The sequence below is a fragment of the Drosophila suzukii genome, chromosome 3 (genome assembly GCF_043229965.1).
Source record: "Drosophila suzukii chromosome 3, CBGP_Dsuzu_IsoJpt1.0, whole genome shotgun sequence".
Classification (NCBI taxonomy): domain Eukaryota; kingdom Metazoa; phylum Arthropoda; class Insecta; order Diptera; family Drosophilidae; genus Drosophila; species Drosophila suzukii.
This window is the reverse complement of record NC_092082.1, coordinates 75,682,424-75,709,719: the sequence shown is the minus strand read 5'-3', so window position 1 is coordinate 75,709,719 and position 27,296 is coordinate 75,682,424. Positions and strand designations below refer to the sequence as shown.

At 46.2% G+C, this 27,296-nt stretch overlaps 4 protein-coding genes across 5 annotated transcripts; 3 read left to right on the top strand and 1 right to left on the bottom strand.

Moving 5' to 3' along the window:
- The first annotated feature begins 18 nt into the window (after window positions 1–18).
- Window positions 19–4,472, top strand: tld (tolloid). Its single transcript, XM_036818062.3, has 7 exons — window positions 19–706; window positions 769–839; window positions 984–1,325; window positions 1,381–2,201; window positions 2,468–2,729; window positions 2,790–3,358; window positions 3,419–4,472. The coding sequence occupies exons 1-7, from the start codon at window positions 512–514 to the stop codon at window positions 4,378–4,380; spliced, it is 3,222 nt and encodes a 1,073-aa protein (XP_036673957.2). The 5' UTR covers window positions 19–511; the 3' UTR covers window positions 4,381–4,472.
- Window positions 4,473–4,881: 409 nt separating this feature from the next.
- On the top strand, window positions 4,882–11,564 carry asp (abnormal spindle). The gene is made up of 6 exons (XM_017084328.4): window positions 4,882–5,098; window positions 5,177–5,353; window positions 5,415–5,627; window positions 5,704–10,585; window positions 10,655–10,956; window positions 11,025–11,564. The coding sequence occupies exons 1-6, from the start codon at window positions 5,084–5,086 to the stop codon at window positions 11,298–11,300; spliced, it is 5,865 nt and encodes a 1,954-aa protein (XP_016939817.4). The 5' UTR covers window positions 4,882–5,083; the 3' UTR covers window positions 11,301–11,564.
- Window positions 11,565–11,572: 8 nt separating this feature from the next.
- On the bottom strand, window positions 11,573–16,873 carry AstA (allatostatin A). Of its 2 annotated transcripts, none has more exons than XM_017076693.4 (3): window positions 16,664–16,873; window positions 12,434–12,883; window positions 11,573–12,371 (listed from the first exon to the last, which is right to left on the bottom strand). In XM_017076693.4, exons 2-3 carry the CDS (start codon window positions 12,825–12,827, stop codon window positions 12,301–12,303), a joined length of 465 nt encoding a protein of 154 aa, XP_016932182.1. In that variant the 5' UTR covers window positions 12,828–12,883; window positions 16,664–16,873; the 3' UTR covers window positions 11,573–12,300. The 2 variants fall into 2 exon arrangements, with proteins under 2 accessions (XP_016932182.1, XP_016932180.1); XM_017076691.4 differs by having other exon boundaries at window positions 12,434–12,886; window positions 16,664–16,872.
- Window positions 16,874–21,606: 4,733 nt separating this feature from the next.
- On the top strand, window positions 21,607–23,290 carry LOC118877843 (uncharacterized). Its single transcript, XM_036818065.3, has one exon. The coding sequence runs from the start codon at window positions 21,817–21,819 to the stop codon at window positions 22,063–22,065; it is 249 nt and encodes an 82-aa protein (XP_036673960.1). The 5' UTR covers window positions 21,607–21,816; the 3' UTR covers window positions 22,066–23,290.
- The last annotated feature ends 4,006 nt before the right edge of the window (window positions 23,291–27,296 follow it).

The following is a 27,296-nucleotide window of genomic DNA, read 5'->3' as shown; positions in this document are numbered from 1 at the left end:
ATTACCGCGAAACGATTCGTTCATGCGGGGGATTTATGATCATTAATGACCTGCCCTAAAAGGACTGAACACCGAACTCAACACCTGATCCTGGGCAAATGCCCCTGAGCCCGGCCAGCGCCCCAGGTAGATGGTATCTGGTGGATGGTAAATGGTATATGGGCAATGTCAAGGTGCGCAGGGATACCCAAATCAAAATCCATTGAATGCAAACAGGCAGACAATGGATGGTCAGCCAGAATCGCCAATGAGCAGGGGTCGCTTCTCTGCTGCCGATCGTTCTCCCTCCATATAGAGCTGTCCCTTCGAGCGGTCAGTCGAGATTCTGCAGTCCTACTCCTCCTCCTTCCCCTCAACCTCTAACTCTACGAACTTCATCTGTTACCTGCTCGACCCATGGAACCCTTGTCTCACCAGTATAATTCGGCAATCGCAGCCCACGAGCGCTCAGTTAGAACTTTGAACTGGTTGAAGCAACTTCGGGGAACGAGCCCCCAGAAATACCAACGAAATGGAAGGAATTTGCCGCATGCCCATGAAAATGAAAGCGAAATTATTATTTGTGTTCTCTGTGGGAGCACTGATGATGATTTTTCTGGTGGATTTCGCGGAAAGCAGGCGACTGAGTCAGCTGCCCGAAAGTGAGTGTGATTTTGACTTCAAGGAACAGCCGGAGGATTTCTTTGGCCTGCTGGACTCTCCACAGGTGAGTGAGGTGGCATCACGTGGTCGGGAGTCGAATTACAATTCAACATACAACCACAACAGGTGCCGCCAAGGGAGTCAAAGGAGCAAAAGGATGACAGCCATCAGCTGAAGACAGACAGACAATATTCTGGGTAAGTTCCACTGGGATTTGTACCACACACAATGGTGCGCAATTAGTAGGGCCACTTGACTTTGCCACTTGAGTTTTGCTTTGGGGCGAAACACGTAAGCAACACCTGAGCTCATAAGCCCCTGTCCATCTACCACCCATCCAGGAGACGCCGGAAGCAGAACAAAGCCGGGCTGAGATTACCACCTCCACTTCTCTGGACCGATGACGCTGTAGATGTCCTGCAACATAGTCATTCGTTCATCCGGAATCCTACTTCACTTAGAAAACCCCTCCAAAGGCAGCGAAGAGCCGTGACAGTGAGGAAGGAGCGAACCTGGGACTATGGGGTAATTCCCTACGAGATCGATGGCATCTTTAGTGGAGCCCACAAGGCTCTCTTCAAGCAGGCCATGCGCCACTGGGAGAACTTCACCTGCATCAAGTTCGTGGAACGCGATCCCAGTTTGCATGTGAACTATATTTACTTTACGGTCAAAAATTGCGGGTAAGATGGGTATTATCATTTTAAAATCTCCTTTTTTAATTTAAATATCCCCTAGTTGCTGCTCCTTTCTGGGCAAGAATGGCAACGGTCGCCAGCCAATCTCCATAGGTCGGAACTGCGAAAAGTTTGGAATTATCATCCATGAACTGGGCCACACCATTGGCTTCCATCATGAACATGCCCGTGGGGACAGGGACAAGCACATCGTCATCAACAAGGCGAATATCATGAGGGGTCAGGAGTACAACTTCGATGTCCTGTCGCCGGAGGAGGTGGACCTGCCACTGCTGCCCTACGATCTCAACTCCATTATGCATTATGCCAAGAACTCGTTTTCGAAGAGTCCCTACCTGGATACAATCACGCCGATAGGGATTTCACCAGGAACACACTTGGAGCTGGGTCAGCGAAGGCGACTCAGTCGTGGGGACATTGTCCAGGCAAATCTGCTTTATAAATGCGCCTCCTGCGGAAGGACTTATCAGCAGAACTCCGGGCATATAGTTAGTCCTCACTTTATGTACTCGGGCAATGGAGTGCTGACCGAATTCGAAGGCAGTGGAGATGCCGGAGAGGAATCCTCGCCAGAGTCCGAATTCGATGCCTCCCTGACCAACTGCGAGTGGCGGATCACGGCCACCAATGGCGAGAAGGTCATCCTCCATCTGCAACAGCTGCAGCTAATGAGCTCCAGTGACTGTTCGCAGGATTACCTGGAGATCAGGGACGGCTACTGGCACCGATCACCGCTGGTTAGACGGCTCTGCGGAAATGCCAGTGGAGAGGTTATCACCACACAGACCAGTCGCATGCTTATCAACTATGTGAACCGAAATGCAGACAAAGGTTACCGTGGGTTTAAGGCCAGATTCGAGGGTTAGTTTCTTACTATTCGGTAATCCTGTTCGAAACAAGGCACTCTTTATTGATTTTAGAGTATTTTCAAAAAGAGATAGATCTCGAAAATTGAATTTTTTAATATCTATTTTAAAAAATTCAATGGTGAAAACTAATAGGCGGGAATTTACAATTGAATGTCAATTTGATCCTTACACTTACACCATTTACCTAAATGCAATGTTCTTAAATGGACTACACAATAATCTTTAAATTAATTTACCATATTTACCTTCCCTTTACAGTGGTCTGTGGTGGTGACATCCAGCTGACCAGGGATCAGTCTATAGACTCTCCCAACTATCCGTTGGATTACATGCCCGACAAGGAGTGCGTGTGGCGCATAACAGCTCCGGATAACCACCAGGTGGCTTTGAAGTTCCAGAGTTTCGAGCTGGAGAAGCACGATGGTTGTGCCTACGACTACGTGGAGATTCGAGATGGCAATCACAGTGATTCCCGGCTCATAGGACGCTTCTGTGGAGACAAGCTCCCGCCAAATATAAAGTAAGTTGGTTAATAAGAAATAAAGAATATAATCAAGTTAATCCCTCTCATTTCACTTAGAACCCGCAGCAATCAGATGTACATCCGCTTCGTCTCCGATGCATCAGTGCAAAAGCTGGGCTTCTCCGCCGCTCTAATGCTGGATGTGGATGAGTGCAAGTTCACGGATCACGGATGCCAGCACCTATGTATCAACACCTTGGGCAGCTTCCAGTGTGGCTGTCGAGCGGGATTCGAGTTGCAGGCCAATGGAAAGACCTGCGAGAATGCCTGCGGCGGAGTAGTAGATGCCACAAAGTCCAATGGTTCCCTGTATTCACCGTCCTATCCGGATGTGTACCCCAATTCCAAGCAGTGCGTTTGGGAGGTGGTTGCCCCACCGAATCACGCCGTCTTCCTGAACTTCACCCACTTTGATTTGGAGGGCACACGGTTCCATTATACCAAGTGCAACTACGATTATCTGATTATTTACTCCAAGATGAGGGATAATCGGCTAAAGAAAATTGGCATTTATTGTGGTCACGAACTGCCTCCAGTGGTGAACTCCGAACAGAGTGTCCTGAGGCTGGAGTTCTACTCGGATCGCACAGTGCAGCGAAGTGGATTTGTGGCCCAGTTTGTGATAGGTAACATAAGAAGGGAACATCTTTACTTTTGAATGGGGTATTGATACTTTTATCCCTTAGATGTGGATGAGTGCTCCATAAACAATGGTGGCTGCCAGCACAGGTGCCGAAACACCTTCGGATCCTACCAGTGCAGCTGCCGGAATGGATACACCCTGGCTGAGAATGGACACAACTGCACGGAGACGCGCTGCAAGTTCGAGATCACCACGTCGTACGGTGTGTTGCAAAGTCCCAACTATCCGGAGGACTATCCCCGCAACATCTACTGCTACTGGCACTTTCAGACGGTCCTGGGCCATCGGATTCAGTTGACGTTCCATGACTTTGCGGTGGAGAGCCACCAGGAGTGCATCTATGATTACGTGGCCATCTACGATGGTCGCTCAGAGAACAGTTCCACCTTGGGGATATATTGCGGTGGGCGGGAGCCCTACGCGGTGATTGCATCCACCAACGAGATGTTCATGGTCCTGTCCACGGATGCGGGTCTGCAGAGGAAGGGTTTCAAGGCCACCTTTGTCTCCGAGTGCGGTGGCTACTTGAGGGCCACGAATCACTCGCAGACCTTTTACTCGCATCCGCGATACGGAAGTAGGCCCTATAGACGGAACATGTACTGCGACTGGCGCATCCAGGCTGATCCGGAGAGCAGTGTCAAGATCCGATTCCTGCACTTCGAGATCGAATACTCGGAGCGGTGTGACTACGACTATCTGGAGGTCACCGAGGAGGGCTACTCCATGAACACCATCCACGGGAGATTCTGCGGCAAGCACAAGCCGCCAATTATAGTCTCCAATTCGGACACCCTGCTGCTGCGATTCCAAACGGACGAGAGTAACTCTCTGAGGGGTTTCGCCATCTCCTTCATGGCCGTGGATCCGCCGGAGGATTCGGCGGGCGAGGATTTCGATGCGGTTACGCCCTTTCCGGGTTATCTGAAGAACATGTATTCCTCCGAGACGGGAAGCGAGAACATGCCACTCGCTCACCTGTTGCCTCCTAGTAGGCTTATGTAATTAGAAGAGATATGCATAAGCAAAGTATTCGGTGTTTAATGTTTGTTGTTGAAATTTGTAAATAGATTGTGAATAAAAGTCATTTCGAAATAACTTAATTAAAAACCTTCCTTTTTTGTATTCTCTTTTGTTTACTGTTTATCATTAATGTTTTATTTATCGATTTTTATGTTGCTCATCCCTCCATACTAAGAATACAAATATATATATATTTATATATTTTTCTATTATATATTTTTATTTAAATTTGAATTTGAAATACCCGCTTATACATAGTGTTGCACAACGAAACTTCACGTTTAATAGAGATGGCCAAAAGAACAATCGGTAGGTGAGTGTCTCGGCTATGTCAGCGAGGACTCCGTCCTGACATTTCAGTGTGGCCGTTTGATAGGGGTGCCGCGGTAGAAGTGGAGAACTTACGTTTTGGTTGGATTCAAAAAAAAACACCAGGGGGCGCCTTCACTGTCAATCTGTCACAATCTGTCACTGGTCACACTAAAAATTTTAAAAACATCAAACGACGCTCAGTTTTTTTTTCATACTGAATTTGGAATTTGGCGGCGACGCTCTAATTTTTGTAATCACCGTTGGTTAATTGTGTTAATTGTTTAGTTAGTCGCAGTGTTAATGGAAGACTAAGTTCGCTGCGTGACCGTCTTTGTTAAGTGCAAGTGTTTTCTGTTTTTGGTCAGCTCCCGCGATGAGCGCCTTTGAGGTTAGCGAAGTCCTCCTTTGGACCTTGATCCCCGAAAATGGTTACCCCGTAAAATAACAGAGTTCCCGGTATTTGCAGATCACGGTGACGCCGTCGCGTCTTAAGCAAAAAAAGCGCGCCGAGGGACGCGAGCCCGCCGTGGTGGTCATGGCTCCCTTCTCCGCCAAGGCCATTGTGCAGTTTGAGGATGTGCCAGTAACCAAGACAGCCAAGCGCCAGGTGCGCGTCCTCAATCCCAGCGACGAGGACATCGAGGTTAGTGGGTTACACTCCGCCTGGTAACTGGTATTTAATCAATGGAACACCCGTTTTACAGGTCAAGGTGATGAAGGCCATTCGGGAGGAGCACAACCTGAGCCTTGAGTGGCTGGAGCACACTGTGCCCGCCATGGACGAGGTTTCCATGGAGCTGGTGTGGAACCCCCAAATCGAGGTGGCCTGCAAGGAGACGCTGCAGCTGATAGACAACCGCAACTTTCGTAAGGAGGTGATGATCATACTCAAGTCCAAGAGCAACCAGCCAGTCAAGGTTAGTCAAAAACTGCATTTCCCACCCTAAACTTCCACTCACCCTTTTCTGTTTGTACTTACCTTTCTACCTGAAGAACCCGCGCAAATTTCCCACCGTGGGCAAGACCCTGCAGCTGAAATCGCCGACAGGAGCCGGTAAAACAATGAAGAGCGTGGCCTCAGCTGCTGTGCAGCAAAAGAAGCGACTGTCTGCGGCGGCAGCACCATCCGCCAAGCAGCCTTGGCGAGCTTCTGCACCCACTCGTCCTTCTGCCCGGCCACATCCTCCTGCCCAGGCTCCTCTGGCCGAGAGAAATGTCTACAAGCCTCCGAAGGAAGAGCCAGTCTACATATCACCACAGCCACGCAGCCTCAAGGAGAACCTCAGTCCCATGACCCCGGGAAACCTCCTGGACGTGATAGACAATCTTAGGTTCACACCGTCCACCGAGACTCGTGGCAAGGGATCAGCTGGCATTTTGCCGGACAATCTGGCCGCCTGGCCGACACCCACACTCGGGGGCAATAAAAAACAAAGTGCCACTGATATGCGACCTCGTCGAATTACTCCAGATGATCTAGAAGATCAGCCGGCCACAAACAAAACATTTGATGTGAAGCATTGCGATACCAACGTTTCCCTTGACACTTTGGACAGCTCCAGAACAGAAGGACAAATGCAGACGCCTCTGAACAAAACCACCACAATTGTCCATGCTACACAAACCAGATTCCTTGCCTGCATTCACGAGGAGGAGGGGCCCAGTCCACCGAGGACTCCACCAAAGAGCGCCATACACGACCTGAAGCGGGACATCAAGCTGGTGGGCTCACCCCTGCGAAAGTATTCAGAGTCCATGAAGGATCTATCGTTACTCTCGCCGCAAACAAAGTTTGCCATCCAAGGTTCCATGCCTAATCTGAACGAAATGAAGATTCGGTCTATCGAACAGAATCGTTACTACCAAGAGCAGCAACCCCAGATGAAGGGCAAAGACCTAAATAGTTCCTCTAGCAGTGAGGCTAGTTTGATTGGTCAGCAGGAGTTCCTTTTCAATCACAACGAGATCCTCGCTCAGTCAAGTCGCTTTAATCTCCACGAAGTTGGCCGTAAGTCAATCCGGGGCAGTCCGATTAAGAACCAGAATCCTCACAAGCGCCGCTCCCATGAGCTGAGCTTCTCGGATGCACCTAGCAACGAATCTCTATACCGCAACGAGACGTTGTTCATCTCCCCGCCTAAGAAGCAACGGGTGGAGGACACCACTCTGCAGAGAAGTGCTGCACCCGCAAATGCATCCGCCCGGAGCAGTAGTGCTCACGCCTGGCCACCCACCCAGAAGAAATTTAAGCTGGCGCAGACCATGTCGCTTATGAAGAAGACCACCACACCACGAAAGGCCAGGGAATCTGCAGTTCAGGCCCCTGTCAAGCTCTACGACTCGGAGCTGTATATGCAGACATACATCAACCCAGATCCGTTCGCAGCTACCACCACAACAGATCCCTTTCTGGCCTCCACCATGTATCTGGACGAGCAGGCAGTGGATCGCCATCAGGCAGACTTTAAGAAGTGGCTGAATGCCCTGGTTTCCATACCCGCCGACCTGGATGCAGACTCAAATAGCAAGATAGACGTGGGCAAGCTGTTCAACGAAGTACGCAACAAGGAGCTGGTGGTGGCTCCCACCAAGGAAGAGCAGTCCATGAACTATCTTACCAAGTATCGCCTGGAGACGTTGCGTCGGGCAGCTGTGGACCTTTTCTTCAGCGAGCAGATGCGCCTGCCCTGCTCCAAGGTGGCCGTGTATGTGAACAAACAAGCGCTGCGTATCCGCAGCGATCGCAATCTCCACCTAGACGTGGTCATGCAGCGCACCATCCTGGAGCTGCTGCTCTGCTTCAATCCGCTTTGGCTGCGCCTTGGACTGGAAGTGGTCTTCGGCGAGAAGATCCAGATGCAGTCCAATCGTGACATTGTAGGCCTCAGCACCTTTATCCTCAATCGCTTGTTCCGGAACAAGTTCGAGGAGCAAAGGTACAGCAAGGCCTACACCCTCACCGAGGAGTACGCGGAGACCATCAAGAAGCACTCGCTTCAGAAGATCCTCTTCCTGCTGCTCTTTCTCGACCAGGCCAAGCAGAAGCGAATCGTCAAACACAATCCCTGTTTGTTCGTTAAGAAGTCGCCACACAAGGAGACCAGGGACATCCTGCTGCGCTTTTCCTCAGAACTGCTGGCCAACATTGGGGACATCACGCGGGAGTTGCGTCGCCTGGGCTACGTCTTGCAGCACAAACAGACTTTCTTGGACGAGTTCGACTATGCCTTCAACAACCTGGCTGTGGATTTACGAGATGGAGTGAGGCTAACCCGCGTCATGGAAGTCATTCTCCTGCGCGATGACCTTACACGGCAGCTGAGGGTGCCAGCCATTTCCCGCCTTCAGCGGATCTTTAATGTTAAACTGGCACTTGGAGCCCTAAGCGAGGCCAACTTCCAACTGGGCGGAGACATCTCTGCCCCGGACATCGTGGACGGGCATCGCGAGAAAACGCTTTCGCTGCTCTGGCAGATTATCTACAAGTTCCGCTCGCCCAAGTTCCATGCAGCGGCCACGGTGCTCCAGAAATGGTGGCGTCGTCGCTGGCTTCATGTAGTCATCCAGCGGCGCATTCGCCATAAGGAGCTGATGCGTCGTCACCGCGCTGCCACTGTCATTCAGGCAGTGTTCCGAGGCCATCAGATGAGGAAGTACGCCAAGCTATTCAAGGAGGAACGCACCCAGGCCGCCATAATCCTACAGAAGTTCACGCGTCGCTACTTGGCGCAAAAACAGCTGTACCTTAGCTATCACAGCATCATCACCATCCAGCGCTGGTGGCGGGCCCAACAAATGGGAAGGCAATGCCGCAGGCAGTTCCTTCAGCTCCGCCAGGCCGCCATCTTCCTGCAGCTTATCTGGCGGCGCCGGCTCTTTGCTAAGAAGCTACTGGCGGCGGCGGCTACAGCGCGATTGCAGCGATCCCAAAAGCAACAGGCAGCTGCCAGCTACATCCAAATGCAGTGGCGAAGCCACCAGTTGGGAAAATCTCAGCGCCAAAAGTTCTTGCGGCAGAGGGAACTAATAATCTTTGTCCAGCGCAGGATGAGAGGCAAGTGGAGTATGAAAAAACAGAGAATGGAGTTCCTGCAGCTAAAACAGGCCACCATTAATATGCAACAACGCTGGCGAGCTCAGCTGGCGATGAGAAAGCATAGAGCTGACTATTTGTCCCTTCGCTCCAGTGTCCTTAAAGTTCAGGCTCAGAGGAGGGCCACACTCAAGATGAGAATCGAACGCAATAATTACCAAGCCCTCCGGAAGAGTGCAATCTGCTTGCAGCAGCGCCTAAGGGCCACCTGGAAAATGCGCGAGGAAAGGAAGAAGTATCTTCAGATTCGAGACTCCGCCATACTCATCCAAACACGCTATCGTCTGTTCCGAAAGATAACCGAGGATCGCAAAGCTTACTTGAGAGCCCGCCAGTGTATCATAAATGTCCAGAGGCGCTGGCGAGCCACTTTACAGATGCGGCGAGAAAAAGAGAACTACCTACAGTTGCAATCCACCGCGAGATATATCCAAACCAAGTACCGGGCCAAGCGTCAAATGGAAAAACAAAGAGCCGAGTTCACACAACTGAAAAAGGCTGCTTTGGTGGTCCAGCAGCGTCGGCGAGCTCTGCTGCAGATGCGGAAGGAGCGGCAGGAATATCTGCATCTACGCGAGATGACCATCAAGCTGCAACGCAGGTTCCATGCCCACAAGTCCATGAGGTTCATGCGGGCCAAGTACCGCGGCACCCAGGCAGCGGTGAGCTGTCTGCAGATGCATTGGCGTGGTCATCTTCTCAGGAAACGAGAGCGAAGCAGTTTTCTGGAGTTGCGCCAAGCTACTATCACATTGCAGCGACGGTACCGAGCTCGTCTGGCCATGAAAAAGCAATTCAAGACCTATACCCAGCTTAAACAGGCAGCTATTACCATTCAAACCCGCTATAGAGCGAAGAAGGAGATGCAGAAGCAGGTTGCCCTATACCAAAAGCAAAGGGAAGCCATCATTAAATTGCAGCGAAGATACCGCGGGAAGTTGGAGATGAGGAAGCAGATGGGAGTTTACCAAAAGCATCGCCAGGCCATCATCCGCATTCAGAAATGGTGGCGCGGTGTGCGCGAAATGCGAGCTCTTAGGTCGGGCTATCGTAGGATTCGGCTCAGTTCATTGAGCATTCAGCGCAAGTGGCGGGCCACAGTGCAGGCTCGTCGCCAGCGGCAGATCTTCCTGGATACCATCCGTAAGGTGCGATTAATGCAGTCATTTATCAGATCCACTCTGCTGATGCGTGAGCAACGCAGGGCGTTCGAGATGAAACGGAATGCTGCATTGGTGCTGCAGCGCCGATTCCGTGCCCGTTGTGCCATGCTCAAAGCGCGACAAGATTACCAGCTAACTCAGTTCGCTGCCATCCTGGTGCAGCGCAGATTTCGTGCTAATCGAAGCATGAAGCAGGCGCGACAGGAGTTTGTCCAGCTGCGTACTCATGCAATTCATCTGCAGCAAAAGTTCCGGGGCAAGCGTCTGATGGTGGAGCAACGCAATTGTTTCCAACTGCTCCGTCGCTCCGTTCCGAACTTCCAGGCTCATGCTCGTGGCTTTTTGGCTCGCAAACGTTTCCAGGCCCTGATGACGCCTGAAATGATGGATCTAATCCGCCAAAAGCGTGCCGCCAAGGTAATACAGAGATACTGGCGTGGCTATCAAACACGTAAACGCCAGAGGCACCAGGGACTTTTGGCCATCCGACAGCGCATTGTCCAGCTGCGGCAGGAGGCAACAGCGGTTAACTCAGTGCGCTGCAAAGTCCAGGAAGCAGTACGATTTCTGCGAGGACGCTTTATTGCATCGGATGCACTAGCTGTCCTAAGTCGTTTAGGTGAGTATCTTTTTAGCCGTTTACTAGCCAGCTAATGACTTAACTAATCCCATCTTATAATCCCCACAGATCGTCTTTCCCGCACCGTGCCACACCTTCTGATGTGGTGCTCGGAGTTCATGTCCACGTTTTGCTATGGGATCATGGCTCAGGCCATTCGCTCGGAGGTGGATAAGCAGCTTATCGAGCGATGCAGCCGGATCATCCTGAATTTGGCCCGCTACAACAGCACCACGGTGAACACGTTCCAGGAAGGAGGTTTGGTGACTATTGCCCAGATGTTGCTACGCTGGTGCGACAAGGACAGTGAGATATTCAACACACTGTGCACCCTCATTTGGGTATTCGCCCACTGTCCCAAAAAGCGAAAGGTATAAAGACCGCGGAAAGGATTAGGGTTGTAGGATCTATAATAACCTTTTACTCTTTTAATTTGCAGATCATTCACGACTACATGACCAACTCGGAGGCCATTTACATGGTGCGCGAAACCAAGAAGCTGGTTGCCCGCAAGGAGAAGATGAAGCAGAATGCCCGCAAGCCACCGCCCATGACCACCGGACGTTATCAGACCCAGAAGATGAACTTCACGCCGTGTTCCCTGCCTAGCCTGGAGCCAGATTTCGGCATCATCCGCTACAGTCCCTACACGTTCATCTCGTCCGTTTACGCCTTCGACACCATCCTGTGCAAGCTACAGATCGACATGTTTTAGTTTAGACTAGATTAGGATTCACTGCTTAAAAATGTTAAATGTTTTAAACGTTTCTGTGTTGTGTTTGAAAATAGTAAGACAAATTGTTAGACCGAGTTAGTTTTACCAAGACAATCGACCATAAATTAAGTAAACTTAAGATAATTTAAAGTGTATATGATGTAACGAATATTGTAACTGATAGTTGAGTAGCAAAACTAAGTTTATTGTTTTTATGAGGGACCACAAACTGAGCTAAGAAATAAAGAAGTCAATTGAAAGTCAGGTTGAACTGGATTTGCCTGCGCAGTGTTGCTGCGCCTATGTTTATTTGGGTAGGTATGTATTCACAAATCAATTACATATTTGTAATCATATAGTTAAATTAGTAATCACTTTGTCAAACACCTAGTTACATTGATATTAGTATGCAGTGGTTTGCCCGGTATTCGTGCTCCTCCGATTGCGACCACAACGAATGCCACTCGTGTCGCTCCTTTTGAGAGAGATTGCCCCAAGTATATAAGTTTAAATCCGCGTGTATATATTAATTAATGCCCCTTTAAAATGTACATACATATTTGGAGTACTGTAAATTGGATTGAATATGCATATATAATAGATTCGTATAACATTTTATGTATTCTTCCTTGATAATTGCACACGCCAGTTTCATTCTCATACTGTCTTGTTTTTTTTTTTTTGTCTTTTTTGCAGTTTTATGTCGATTTGAGGCTGCCGTTAAACGTCTCGATTTAAAAACTAAAAATAAATACATTTGGCTCTAGCGAATTAATATAAATATTTAAGGGACGAGGGGCGTGCAAAGGGTTCGGTTGGATTCAAAGATATTTAGATTGACTCCTGAATGTGATTTAAGTGTGGAGAAGATTCTGAGAGCTTTTTTTTGCAAGTACTTCTTTGATAATTTTAGGTAGGGTTAGGATGGGCTCCCTGACGAATGGCGCACGGCTGGATTTGGATTAGTGCGCCATCCGGGGAGGATTATGCCCGGATTAACTTAACGCCGTCCCAGGCCAAAGTTGAAGGGCTGCGGGCGCGTCGTCCGCTTGTTCTGTCTGCCAGGTCGCACTGAAGGACCAAGGATTAAAGGGATATATAATATGCATGTTTTGAAGGATATGTGGACTCACCACCACGCTCGGCGGCCAAGTAGTTCGCTGGCGGCACTCTGTAGTCAACCTCATTGTCCTGATCGTAGTCGTAGTCGGCGCGCTTGCCCAGTCCGAAGGAGTAGGGACGAGACCTCTTGCCCAGACCAAAGTTGTAGACCGGCAGGCGCTTCATTCCCGGTCCCCCGTTCGTGTACATGTAGGCACGACGACCCAGACCGAAGGCGTACCGCTCCACCCGCTTATCGATGTTGTCGCCTCCGTTGTCGCCCATCTCATCGGCGGCCAGCAGGACATCGGCATCGCTGTCGCCGGCCACTGGACCACGCTGATCCTGGCCAATTACAGGGGAGCTGGCGATGTAGCCGACGCAGCAAACGGCCAGGAGGAGGAGGTGGGCGTGAAGGGAGTTCATTGCGATGGGGTGGTGGCTATGCTGGGATGATGTGGATGTGGCACGTCTGGCTGACGCTGCTGCAAAGAAGTGGGTGCAAAAGACAAAGTGAGCAGGCGACGAATAGAATTTTAAGCACTCGCTCCCCAATTCCCTGTGTGTCAAAGCGTTGCATACTTTGCGGCGACAGTTGTCGCCTTTCGTGAACATGGATGCCCGAGGATTAGGGTGGCTCAGTTTAGTGATAAGGGATATTGAGGAGTGGGAAAGTAGACATTTCAAATATAAATTTAAAATAACTATATGTTAAACGCCTGTCTCGTTCTAATTCTTAGAACATTTTTTTAATATTTTAAAGACTTTCAAAAGAAAAGAGGAAAGCTTGAAATGCTTTGTATCTTTCAATTGTAAGCGATAAAGAAGCTCCAAATTACCCTAGTAAATCAACTTACAGTAACACAAATTAAATGATAAGAAATTGTAATAGTGTCATATAAGTGGATTCTGCTATGGGTAGACTCTTAGAATCGAGTAGATAGATTATACATATAATGTGATATTTGTTCTAGCTATAAGTTTTAATAAACATTATGATGCAAGTTAGTCAAGAAGAATAACCTTATTTTACCTATAATAACCTCCAAAGTACGAGTACATACATAAGTAGTATTGGTTAGAACCTAAAAGAATTACCAAAAACAGTTGATAGTATAGGTATGTCAACTTATCACTTTTCTGAACCCCCACAAACCCACCCTAATGCGAGCCCGTATGTGCCTTCGTTTACGAATATTTATGCAAAATAAAGAAACAAACAATCGACGAGGAATTTCCACAGAACACAAAATATGTCAACGGCAAACAAATGCCGACGCGTTGACAGCCCGGCAATAGCAGCCCAGAAATGGCAGAAATGGCAGCGGCAAACAAACAGTCAACACAACCAAAAATAACGAAAGGAATAAAAATGGCCTGCAGAGCGCTAAAAAATGTGGCCAAAAGTTTGATGCCACTGCCGCCGGCACTCTTGCAAAAGGTCCTTGGTCCTTGGTCTTTACTGCTTTGGTCTTCGCATCCTTTGGCCAACTGGAATTGCAGCAGACGCGACGGGTTTTCTGCTGGCCTTGCAGGTCGAGTCGTAAACGCTGAGCTTGATCCGCGGAATGGAGTGGCTTAATTCCCGCCGCAGATGCCACAATTAGCCAAGAACAATTACCCCAAAATTTAAACCAGACTGCGGAGTGAAGTGTCCTGCTCGCAGGATTCCATTAGCCGAATGGCAGTGCCAGTCACTCGCAGCCATCAAAGCTTTTGTGGCGATGTCTGGAGATGTGGTGCCATCAATTGAAACAACTGGCCGAGTGGCGGTTGCATTTCCGCCGGAAAATTTAACAGTCTGGGCACGTAGGCGGTAAACCCTACATTCACTGCCCCGGGAAACTTGTTGTTTGGCTAGGCAAATTAACTTTGTGACAATTTTCCATTACAAAAACGGCTTAAAGGCCTCTAACTTCGGCTCGCTGCCGTTCATAATTATGTGCAAACACAGAGGAAATCAATTAATTGAAGCCCACTCTTAGCGGCCAAATGTTGCGCATACGCACCGTGGTCGGTCATAAATTCGCTGGGTGCATGTGCAACAGGGCCACAAATCATGCAACAGGTTCACCAGGGACACCACACCGCAAAAAGCCAGTGGAGGAACAAACTCCACGAACTCAGACCCTCAAACCCCCGTGTTTGATTTACAATGGCTATGGCCCCATGGATGGCAGCTGTGCATTTTCCACGCAGGACAATAAAAGCAATGAATGCGGCACTGCAAAAGGCAATGGCCACGAGATAATAGGCGGAAAATCGTCACATTTGTTAGACTTTATCAACCGCAGCGCGACGACAAAACGAGGAGCAAACCCCCAGAGAAGCAATCGTAAATCTGATGTGGGGGCAAAACAAGTTTTGTGAAAAGTGTCAACACCTTTCACTATTATTTCCATTCCTGCAATAAAATCTCGTTTGTCGTGGAAACGCCCTTGGCCGCAAATGAGATTCAGGCATTATCTGTTTATGAATTTACGCCACTTTTGGCCATAACTCTTTCGGTTCGCTGCTGGCCTTTTCTCATATCCGCAGCGGCGATTAGTTTTGACCGCCAAGCGAAAAGTGCAACGGAAATTCAAAGAAGGACCGCCCGTCGTCTTCCATCCCGGCCTAATTAAGTTTGAAAGTTGGAGAACTTTCCCAAGCTGCCGAAGCGTAGACCATCGCAACAACATAGAATCCAAAGGGATATAAGCACAATTTCAGCTTTACCAGGGAGCAGGAGTCAAAGCAATTTCAGCTGATGCGGCAAATTACGACGGACAGATCCCTCAGGTGGGGAAAATAATGCCAAAGCTAAAGCTGAACCTCCAAATGAGCGAAAAATTAGCTGTGTGCAATTGAAACGCTTTTTTAAATTGAAAGCCCTGCCAGGGGCAAGACCCCCCCCCCCTGTTTTCACCTTTTCCCTCTAAGCCCGCCTAATTAAGTTACGTTCAGGTAATGAAGTGGCTAACTTCTTTGCGCCAATTTATGGCGGTTAGGCAATAAAAAGCTAGAACCTCATTGTATTGGAACCCTTGGATGCCGCCGTTTGTTTTGTTTTTTAAATGTGCCGGACCCTTGTTCTCTTTGGGTCCTGGTCACCCCACTTACTTGTTTTTCTTTAATTTGACATGTGTATCAATTTAGCAAGTAAACATAAACCCTGACCCTGGAGCGGCGAATCATCATCACCATCCCCATCCTGGAAAGCCCATAACTTGCCCCAACATCAATCAACAATTGTCCTCCGATTTGTTTATTTAATATTCTCGTCCTTGGCTTTTGGGTTTTCTCTATGTGTGATCCCATTTTTTCCGCCCTGCCCTGCATTTCTTTTATTTTTCCCTCTCGGGCGTCTTGTTATTTATTTAATTACAATTTGATTGAGGCTTGTCTTTTGTCTTCTAGCAGCATCTTTGCGATTCCCTGAGATTTGTTGATGCTGACTCTGTTGCCATATGTCAATTGTTACCAGAGGCGTTTTATATAATCAAATTGGGTTTTTGTCTCCTCGCTAAGCGATTGAAAACGAATTGAATTCGAGGGTTTTGCTTAGATCAAAAACGAGTACAAATTGCATTGAGTTCTTTTGCATACTTTTTGGGGCAAATGTGCTGATTGAGTTTGGTTTCTTTTTTTTGGAATGCAAAAATATTCATTCGCGGGTTGTTTGGGGAATTGTATTTAAAGAAATATTATTTCTTAGAACAAATGTTTTATGAAAATGTTGGCTTAGGCACAAAAAGTGTCACTCATGTTTTTCCTCTGAAGTGATTTAAATGGTAAATATTTAAAAACAATCTTCTGTAGTATGCTATTTTTAAACATTTAAAGATATTTTAATCTTGGGTTAAGAAAGAACCATTTCATTTATGTTTTATCAGTTTTCCTAAACCAGAAAAAAGGTTTCTCTGTGCACTCGTAATAACAAACCCTAAGCGTAAGACTAATTATTTTAAAAAATATGTGATTCTGTCGTTTGGAATAAATGTTTTTTCTAAAAATGCATTTGAACTTGTTGTGCTTTAAAATAAGTTAGAAAAGTAAACTGTTCAGAGTGCCACAGAAATCGTTAATAGTTAATTTCCATTAGAATTTATCTTAACATAAATAAGAATTCCACCCGAGTTCAGAAAAAAGCGTTTTCAGTGGCAATCCCGATTATTAAATTAATATTATTATATACTTCAAAACGCACTCTCTAGTTGTTTTTAAAGACCCTAAACTATATTTATAAATATTTCAACTGCCTTATTCAATTCACAACTTACAGCAAAATCCAAAGCCGCTGAAAATTCACAGAACGGATTGTAAAATAACCGCGATGCGACTTTCGCAGGATCGATTCGGGGAATAACACTCTAGAACTCAGAAACAGGACACGCGGTGCACTTGGATGTCTGGGAATCCGGGGAGTGGTTCGGCTGCTGCTCCTGTTGCACGTTGACAGATCAGATGTCGGTTATGTTTTGAATCCGCATCCGATGGCGCTCGGCTTCTTATATGAGCGTTTTGCGCGCCCTTATCAACGAACCACCCACACGACAGCCGCCAGAAGTGACGACAATGTGTGGTGAGTTCTGCCCTGGATTCTCACCACCCCAGAGGGGTGGCTTTTGGGTCGTATTGGGGGTTCCCCATCCCCGCCAGGAATGTAACAAGTGGCCGTGGCCATGCGGCTGTTCCGCAAAAGCCAAGAAGCCATTCCTCGAGGCTGGTGAAACAGACTCCGACCGAGAAGGTGAGGAAATCTGCAATTCGAGAATGCACCAAGGATGCATGCAAGTATGCTAAGTACGTCAGTATGATGAATTGCGATGTTGCAATGTTGGGGTTCATTAGGTGAAGGTCTCACATACTCCCACAGAATACCTTCCAGCCACTACCCATTTCAGCGGAAAATTGCCAGCTGACTGGGTGCGCATTACTCAAATGCAGGACATTTGTTTTCCAGCGCCTTCGGCCCTTCTTTGTGGGGAATCCTTAGCACACAACTGACAACTCGAATGACATGCAACCCCGGCCATATCCCAATAACCCCCTTCTTCGGCTGTAACATTTCAAAAGCGAAACGTCAGGAAGTTTTATGCGGAATGCCAGCAACTATTTCACAACGCCGCCTTCGCGCCAGAAGGCATAACATTTAACATTTATCCTGCTCTGGACTCCGATTTCTTTGTGGGCTACAAATGCCTGCTTAAGACCGATTCGAGGTACTTTGTCGATTTCACTAGGATTTGCTTTGAGATTTATGCCGGGATTCAGGGGAGGTTAAAGAAAGAGCGAGAAATTCTTTTGTATCACGGGGTCGTGAGTTTAGTATTAAAAAATTCTAAAGATTTATATCCTTTTTAAAAACTAGGTATTCTCTATTCCTCTTCCGATTCTTGACACTTTAGCCATGTTTCCAATCAATCTACTTACGTTACTCCAATACGTTTTCAAAGCATTCCTGGCAATTACCCAGACGTAGGAAGAACAGCCCTGGGAAATAACCATTACCCAAGGAATTCCCGCTGAGACGATGCTTAGTTGTAAATAGTTTAATTACGAATAAAAGCAAAAATCGCTGGCTAATTGGAAAATATTGAGCAAATAAATACATCGATTTGTGGCCATTGGCTGAAAGTGGCCGGGGTGCACGGGTCGTATACGCAACGCTAAGAGCACAGCGGGGAACTCGAGGGAACTCGCCGAAATTGCATTGAGATTTGTGGCGCAATTACAATTTGTCCTAGTAGTTTATACGTTTTTATGGCTTTTCTGGGGAAAAATGGCGGCTAATTGTGTCCATGACGTCAGTCGTCATTAGACGGGCATTAGGTTCCTGTAAAAGCCATCGGCATCGGCATCGGCATCATCGCGATACCTTGGCCAATAACTGCAGCTGCAATTGCTGGGGACGTCAAGGTAAATGGCTATATGGCTCTATGGGTTGGTTGATTTCGGCCATTTGGTTGTGCGCGTGCTTTTCATACTCACCACGGGCCATCGATCATAAATCAGGCTGATAGCAGGGCCTAATGACATGGCTCGCAACATCAAAACATGGCCAAAGCGTGTCGTGGCCGGGGCCAATCTCGATGGCCTGACACTGCCGCGTCATCGCACCGGAACAGGTTAATAAATTTCCCAGCGGTCTAATCGCAGGCCAAGCAGCTCATTTGGGTATTCGGCATCTGGCCTGCACATATGGCCAAAAGGAGGAGGATATGAATATGCGACTCGATTCGGTTTCTGTCCACTTTTCCAGAAGACAAGTTCAGCGATAAATCATCATCGCTGGCAGGCGGTAGGCAAAATAAGGCAAAACAAAGACACAAAATTAAACCTGCAGTTGGCCGGGCCAAAATAAAAAAATGGGGAAAAAAACCAAAAACGAGGCTCCCAACCAGTTTAGCCCACACCTATCCAACACACAGAGAGATACTAACTTCCCACCGAAAAAATGCATAAGCGAAAACATAAAAATAACCAAAGAAAACATTTTTGTAGTTGCTAGACCAACGAACAAAAATATAACCAAAGCAACAATAAAAAAATGGAAAATCACGATTCTTATGCAGGTTTTCGGAGATTTTTCCCACAACAAGTTTTCGTTTGGGGTTTTTTCATCTCTTTTAATTGATTCTGCGCATGAGAAAAACGCAGTGCAATGTGCACTTGAGATCCAGATGAACTTATGTGGCGTCAGATATCAGCAAACCTGGCCAACAACAATGGCAGCGGCAAGTAGAAGCCACTAACAGGCAGCATAAATATGCATTTATAATTAGGAGGCGGCCAGAGGGCACCGACGACCGGCAGAGTCGAAAGCTGAGAAGATTTACGGCCCAGACGAGCGAGACACGTCTTTTGGCCAGATGCGTACTCGAGAATCTGATCTCAGGAGGGAAGTGGGTGGCATGCAGATGGCCAAAATCGCATCTGGATGCTGCACATGTTTGCTTGTTTGTTTGTGTTCAGACTAGTAGTTATGAAAAAAGCTTTGAACATTTTAGAATTTAAGAAAATATTACCATTTCCTAAAAAGAACATCGAATAAAAGTATCATATCATTAATAATCTTAATTATTAAAACTTGATATCTTAGACTCAGCTTGCATATAACTAAGAAAGTAATAAGTCGTTTTTACTTAAATTAAACACAAATAGAAAATGATTATTAAAAAAAATATTCCAAAAAGAGTTTAACAACTTTCTTTAGAATATTTATGACTCCTTAAGAACTGGTTTTCTTTGTTTATTATTACCAAGTTACCGAAAAACATTTTTATTTTGGTATTTAATGGATTATAATAATTTACACGACTAATAGGTTTTCCTATCTTGGATTGGGTGGTCGGTCGGAAATGCTGCTCAGAACCAGAAGCAACCCCAGCCTTTGTTATTTCAATACCATTGTGTTATCAGCTATTTTTGGAAACTTCTGGCCAGCACTATTAATTTAGCCACAACTGTTGACACTTGCCTGCTACACACATACCTGCGTACGTATGTAAGTTTCTGCAATACGTATACGTAAATATAAGTAAGTACGCCGGGAAGAGTCGTAAAGTCGGCAAAGAATGTTGCTCGCTCTTCCGCTGCAGCTTCTACTCTCTCTCTCTCTTTCCCGATGACACACTTTCCGACATATTTAAGTAGGTGAGCAAACGATCACCTGCACTTGTGTGAGTGTGTGTGTGTGTGCTGGTGTTTGTTTGTTTGCTGGCACTCCAAGCACAAACATACGTTCTCCATTCTACGCTTCGCTGCATTGAAATTTCTTTTTTCGCTTTCTTTTCGATCAGAGCACTTGCGCTCTTTCTCTTTCCTTTCCATTCCCTCGCTCTCGCTCGCTATCGTTTGTTCTGTACTCTCTCCCGCTCTGCTGACGTCAGCAGCGACTGCGGTGTTATATGTTATATGGGTCACCGTGACTTTTGGGTTCTTGGAGAAAACTGGTAGTACGAGTCTTCTGCTTCTTCTTCTTCTGCTTCTGGCTGAGGAAAGTGACGATCGATCGAAAGCGAATGCGTTTGTTTGTCTCTTTTTTGCTCTTTCTTCGCTCTCTCCACTTGGAAATTCTGTTGGTTCTTTTGGGGTCAGGTTCAGGCTGTTAGAAAGGCATTTTCTTCTGGTCTTTAATGCTTTTAGGCACTCACACTCAACAATTATGTAAAAGCATGACCAACAACCAAAAAAAAAGAGCTAAACAAACAAACAAACTACAATATAAAGTCTGCTGCAAAAGGTGAATGAAACTTAATGAATGCCAGCAACAACAATAAACAGGTGAGTCGCTGCATTGCTTAGTGATTTTCACTTGCTGGCGCTGCTGATTTTGTTGTTGTTTTTGTTGGGAGCGTGCCTGTGGAATTCGCAAATTGTTATGAGTAAAACGACAACAAAAACAACGCTCCACTGAAAGAGAAATAAGACAAAAATAAAGAAATACACACAAAGACGACGTAAAGATTACACAAGCGCAGCGTCGTCAATTTGAGAGGGGGTGGGCGGGGTGGCTCGGGGGGAGGGCATTAGAAACAACACAACAACACTCTTCGCTGCAATCAAGAAAGCTCTCACAAGAGCAGCGACTGCGACTGCGGCAGAGGCAGCGAGTGCGCAGAGAGCCACGATCAGCTGCAGAGGGTGCACTGTGAGAAATTTAGGTATGCCGTGGGATTGATCTTTTATCTGATTATATTAAGCAGGCTTTGAAAAGGCTCTGGGTCCTTATTTTCTGGATGTAACCAATAAGACATTTAAATATAGTTCAAATATTTAAAAAAAATGTTTAAAAATAAAATTGTTGATACTGGCTTTATTAATTTGCTAACTCAAAAGTCCTAGAAACTTCATAGCCTTTTAGTTGATTATTGAAAACTTGAACGAACCTAAAAGTATGCCTTAAAAAATGTATAAAGTCTAAACATTCGTTTTGTTGGCAATTGATCTTTGGATCTTTATTATCTCGTATTCCTTTGATATATAAGTTTGTTATTTAATTTAAAACTTTTCTCTCCGTGTAGAGAAATTTATCATTTCACTGCAGCAAACCCGCTGCAGCAGCGTCGTCGGCAGCGCCAGCGACAGCAAGCTCTCTCTCAACAGCTGGTGATCGCAGCGCTCTCTTGTTTGGCAGCTCTCGCTCTGCCGACGCCGTCGTCGCTGCCTCTGCCTCTGCCATCTGAGGCCTGGCCACAAAAACAACACCACAGCTTTTCGAAATTAGTTCTAGTGAGTCTGTGAAAGTGTGAGCGACTGCGAGGCGCGATCAATTGGCAAACAACCGCAAGCGGATCAACTGCTTCACACGCCACGCCGAACACCGTTGAATATCGCCGAACATATCGCCCAATATAAAGAGCGGCCTGGAACTGGACCACACCACCCACTAGCGACCACATCACGAACACAAACACACATCACGTGCAACATGTCGCATCAGTGCAGCTGCGGTCGCGACCTCAACAACAACTACGTCTCCTACACGAACGCCTACGCCAATGCGAACGCCTCCTTGGACCGCGAGGCGGCCACCAGCGGCAAGTCCTCCGGCCCGCCGAGGGCCCAGCTGACGGCCAAGGTGATGTTCGGCACGGTGGGCGCCATCAAGGAGCTGCGCGACAAGGAGCAGCAGCAGCAGCAGCGGCAGGCGACACGGGCGGGCGAGCGGCGCAACTGAGTGCGGTGGCGGGGGCGGTCCAAGGGGCGGCCCAAAGGGGCGGGACGAACGGCCGCTGGAGCGGTCGAGTGCTGTGCTGTGGGTTGTCGGCGGAGGATCTCTGGCTGATCGGAAGGAGGATGACACGGATATTTGGATTAAACATAAAGAATTCGCGGAACTCCGAGGATCTGATTGGATCACAAAGAATTCGCACCACTCCAAAGATCCAGGTGATTCGGTTAAAAACATAAAGAATTCGCGCAAGTCTAAGGATCTAGGTGATTGGATTTAATCGTAATGAATTCGTGGAACTTCCGAGATTCTCTGGATAATCCAAATAGCTCGAATCGTTTGGGGTGCTGATAACCCAAATGGGCGATCCCCGGATCACGTTAGAGGCTTCAAGTGTTGGCAGGGGACAGGGCAATCTGTGTAACGACATTCCTTCTCAACAAAAACTATCCAAAAAACAAAAAAAAAAACCAAGTACATCACATATTTATACACCTTTTTTTGGTCTGCCACACTATCTCTAACTCTCTCTATCTCCTGTTAGCTTCAGCAGATTTCTATAATTCAATGTAAATTGTTTATTACATATATTTATACATATACTACATAGTGCAATACTTTAGCTATACACAAACACACACACACACACACGATTAGCTATAAGTTTGTTTTATTTTGTAAGCGCACACGCATACACTCACTCATTTTACAATGTTGTTTAATTTTGTTTTGTTGTTCACGCGCTCTGCGATTTTTGGGCTGCGAGTCTGGAGACTTCCAGGTGCTACCAGCAGCTCGAAACGCAAGGCACGTAGCCCACTCTACACACCCCCTCACCATATAAACCATATAAATATAACTACACATATGAGTAATCTTTAATGCCTATACTACTGTTACAACGCCTAATAATCATATTGTATATGCCGCGCGGAGAGAGGAAACCGAAACGAAACGAAATGAAAAACAAAACTTTAAATTATTCCTCCAAATGGGATGGTGTTTGCTCAAGTGATTTGTACTAAAAATGGAAGCGAAATACATGGAACCGCATTAATTGGAGTGCTGCAAATGGCAAATGTTTCGAGAGAGAATTTAGTTTAGAGAGCGGAGCATCTACAATATATTTATTATACCTATAAAATAATAATAAAATGTATGTCTACCCGTACCACATCTATTTATAGAGCTAATCCCAACAAAGGCGAATAAAAATCGAACTTTTAATAAACTGAAAACGAAAACTTCGGGGTCTCGGCAGATTGCTGATTTCAATTACTACCAACAATGGACTGCAGATTGTGTGTGGGGGCGGGGGCAAACCCTTTTCTTCGCCGGTCGTCTGCGTGTGAAAGTAAGAAATGAGAGGCAGAAAAAACAACATTCAAATAAATTATAAATTACAATAAAGCAAGGGGGAAACGTAAAATATGCGAAACGAAAGCGAAGTCTCCGGCCAGAAGGCAGCGCCACAGGCAACCTCGTGTATTATATTGTTGTTCCAGCGATTCTTTTCGTATTCTGCCATCGTCTCGCACTCTTTATCGCCCTCCCTCTCTCTCTTCTAATTATGAAGCACTCCGGGTCCGCGGGTCCGCAAGTCTCTGTGTGTGCGTGAGCGGAGAACACTCGCTGGTTCTTACGCTCGTAACAGTGACCCAGTCTCGGTCTTGTACACACATAGGTATAGCTTGGAAAGAGTCTCTGCCGGGCACTCCGCTGTCGTCATCGGCGGACCCAGGCGTTCCATTTCGTTTCCATTTCGGATCCACTTGCCGCCCACGCCGCCCCCTCTCCACGCCCTCGAGGGACGTCGTCGCTTAGCGGATCAAAGTCAGAGCTGTTTTGGGTTTTATTACGTTTTCAAGGGGTACTAGACCTTAAAGTAAATATTATTACTTTTATATTGATAATATTTCCGAGATCTATACCACTTTATTGCCAATAAAAAAAGTTTTATTTATAGGAAATTTTTATATTTTGTATCGGCGTTATATTCTAACTGAACATTTAATTTCATGAAAATCGAAAGAACTTTTCCTACAGCTGTCATAGCAATAACTTATATTATTTTTATAATATTGTTAATATTTCCGAGAACCTTATCACTTTATTGCCAATAAAACAAGAAACTTGGTATGTTGCTATAGGAATTATTAAGCCCTATATGTTACTGCCCATTTAATTTACTGAAAAACGAAAGACTTTTTCCTATAGCTGTCATAGATACAATATCTTCAGAGTACACAGACTTCGGCTTTATGCACTTGCTCTCCCATTTTCATTCTTATCCGCCATTTGGAGGGCGCTCACAGTTCAATTGAATCCAATTGACCAAGTGCGTGGCTCTTGTCAAGCAAATACATTTGCTTACGTATACTTAATTTACGAGGCGTATACGTAATGCAACGCCCACCAGTGCACTGGTCGTCAGCAGTGAAAGATTATCCAGTCGCGGCATGGGAATAAAAATGGAAATGGAAATGCTAATTGAGCCCATTTAGAGTGCTCTCCTCTTCTGGGCGACTGCATTACACTTCATTGCCGCTTACCTTTGACTTTGTCCCTTGGCAATTGCAGCAGCTGCGACGCAGTTGGTGATGTGGTGATGATCCAACTCTACCGCTTACCGGGCTTCTCGACCGATTTCATCACCGATTCCGATCTGATAAAATAACGTCTAAGTGCAGCTAAGAGCGACGAGAATCCGGGCATTATTCCAAGGCATGAGGGGAATTTTACGCCCATGAGTAACCACTTTGGAATCTGTACTTCTCAGTCGAAGAAATGAATTACCTTATATTATTTCGAATTTAAGAATAGAATAATTATAGTGGAGGTTCATATTATTTAAAGTATAATTCTGATTTCCAGGAAGCTTAAGAAATAAAAAAGAATATTTAACAGACTCTTTGAATGCCCACGCAAATATATTTTCTTTCTAATTTCAGAGACGCCCTCATCCAAACAAAACACACCTACAAATGTTCAAACGTTTGAAAAAGTTTTGAGCTTACACGAAATAGAAAACAGGCCTAGTGAAAAGAAGGCAATAGTTTTTAAGATCTGATTTTAAATACTCGTCTCTCTTAAGTTAAATATGAACGTCTGACAAAATGTTCCCCCATAATAGAACTTTCTTACTTAAGTTATATACCTTTCTTCCTTGGTGTACTATGATCTATATATGTACAGTCCGTATGTGTCCCTCGAAACACTCGACTATCGATGTAAAAACTCTTTGCCAACGGCACTATTTCTATTTCCATTTCTATTTTAAGACATTTTGCATTGCTGATGTCATTTGTTTTCTATGCATATTCTGCTTTTTGTCGAGTTCCGTTCGGTCCAACTATACCTAGAGTTTTGCTCGATTTCCATTACATTACGATCGTTATTGTTGTCACTTGACGGGGGGTGATACATCAACTGCCTAGTTTATGAGGTGCAATTTTTATGGCTGCCCTCCGATCCCAACGTGGCTAAGAGTAAAAGCATCTCTCGCGCGCCCGCCGGTAACAACATTTCTTTGTTGATTATTTGTATTTTTTTGTATTTTTTTTTTGATTTTGTCGAGTGTGCTTTTTTCACTTTTTCTTGCATGCGCTTGTGGCAAGAACTTTCTCTTCTAATTGAAAGCAGTTCGATGGCGGCGGGCGATAAGCGAACGTGGAAGGGGAAGCGGTCCGCTAAGCAAAGCATCCAGCTGGGCGTCTTTTGATGAACCGGCTGCGGCGATGGATTGACGTGGATGTGGATGTGGATGTGGATGTGGATGTGGATGTGGAGCTGGTTGGAAGCCCCAATCTGAATGGTCTTGCTTGGCGGAGTGGCCAGTGGACAGTGGAGCGGATGAATGGCGATCGGCGCATAGTGAGACATTTCTTATGTTTCTGCTTTAATGGGAACTTTATGCAGCCGCAAGGCATTTTATCTCTTTCGCTTCGATTTGAATACGGAAAGAGGCGACGACGATAAGCGCCAGCCAGTTGAAAATAAATAATAAATATTTAAAAGTAAAAGCTCTTGGGATGATGATGATGATGGGGCGGGGTGCTGGTAAAAAACTGCTACTGCGCGGGCAGTGAATGAAAGCCAGCGGAGAACTGGTCGCTTGCCTGGAAGACTTTTGGTCTTGGCGCTGGTGCTTTTTCATTTTTTTTTTATCTCCGAGTTGGTTTTTTACTTCTTTTTTTTTTTTTTTGGTGAAGCTGTGGCACGGCTCGGGCTTTGCGGCTCGGCGTCTATGTTTCTTTGGCTTCTAATGGCAGCCGTGAGGTGAGAATCGATTTAGTTCGGTTTACGACGATCCCAGATACAAACGCGAAAAAGTTTCTTTTCGGTGTGTGTTGTGCGGCGGACCCGAAAAGTACAAAAAACATTGCCAGGAGTCGCCCCGCAGGGAAATAGGAGCTGCCACACACCCATAAAAAACAATCAGAGAACTACAAAAAAAGAACCGCTCGTGAAAGTTCCCGGCTAATTGCGGCAGGTGTTAATCACGGCAATTACGAACTACAAATTGCGCACCGCACTTGGGGTAAATCAATTTCCGTTTTTGCGCAAAAGATCATCCAACAAATTGATTATTATTAATGGCCGGAGTGCCACAGTTGACTAAGTGAGCGTGTCTTGAAGTTACAGCCAAAAGCAGCCGAAAGCCGGTGGTCTGTAAAATTTCTCTAAGCTTGGTAAGCCCGCGATTTCCTGGCGGCTATTATTATTACTATATGTAGGTAGCTTTGGAGGTGTGGACCCTTGTACGAGGAAGCGGAAAAGGCCTTATGCAAGGCAAAACTCCTAGGCCTAGTTGCACAATTTTTGGAAACTTAAATGTAGTGTCTACGGGCCAGTGGATAGCGGTATTTTGGTTAGGAAAAAAGTATAATCGATATCTGTTTATTTTTCTTTCCAAGTAGAAAGGGGGTCGGAAAAAAGTATCGCAAGTACAAAACATAGAGATATCTTATTACTTTTGGTTCCAAGTAGTTTGCTCTTTATTTTATCTTGAGAACTCCCCCATTTTTTGGTAACACCTCCAACTGTTGCCCATCTGGTCAGTCCATTAACATTATTGGACATGCTAAGGCAGTGTATAAATTGTAGGTAGTAGTTACCCGCTATAAAAAATTTATTACATAGACCACTGGCAATCTTGACGCCTGTTATGCGGTCATTGAAGCATATAAAGTACTCCGCATTGCATCCAAATAAGTAAAGTAAAACAAGCTAAGTAA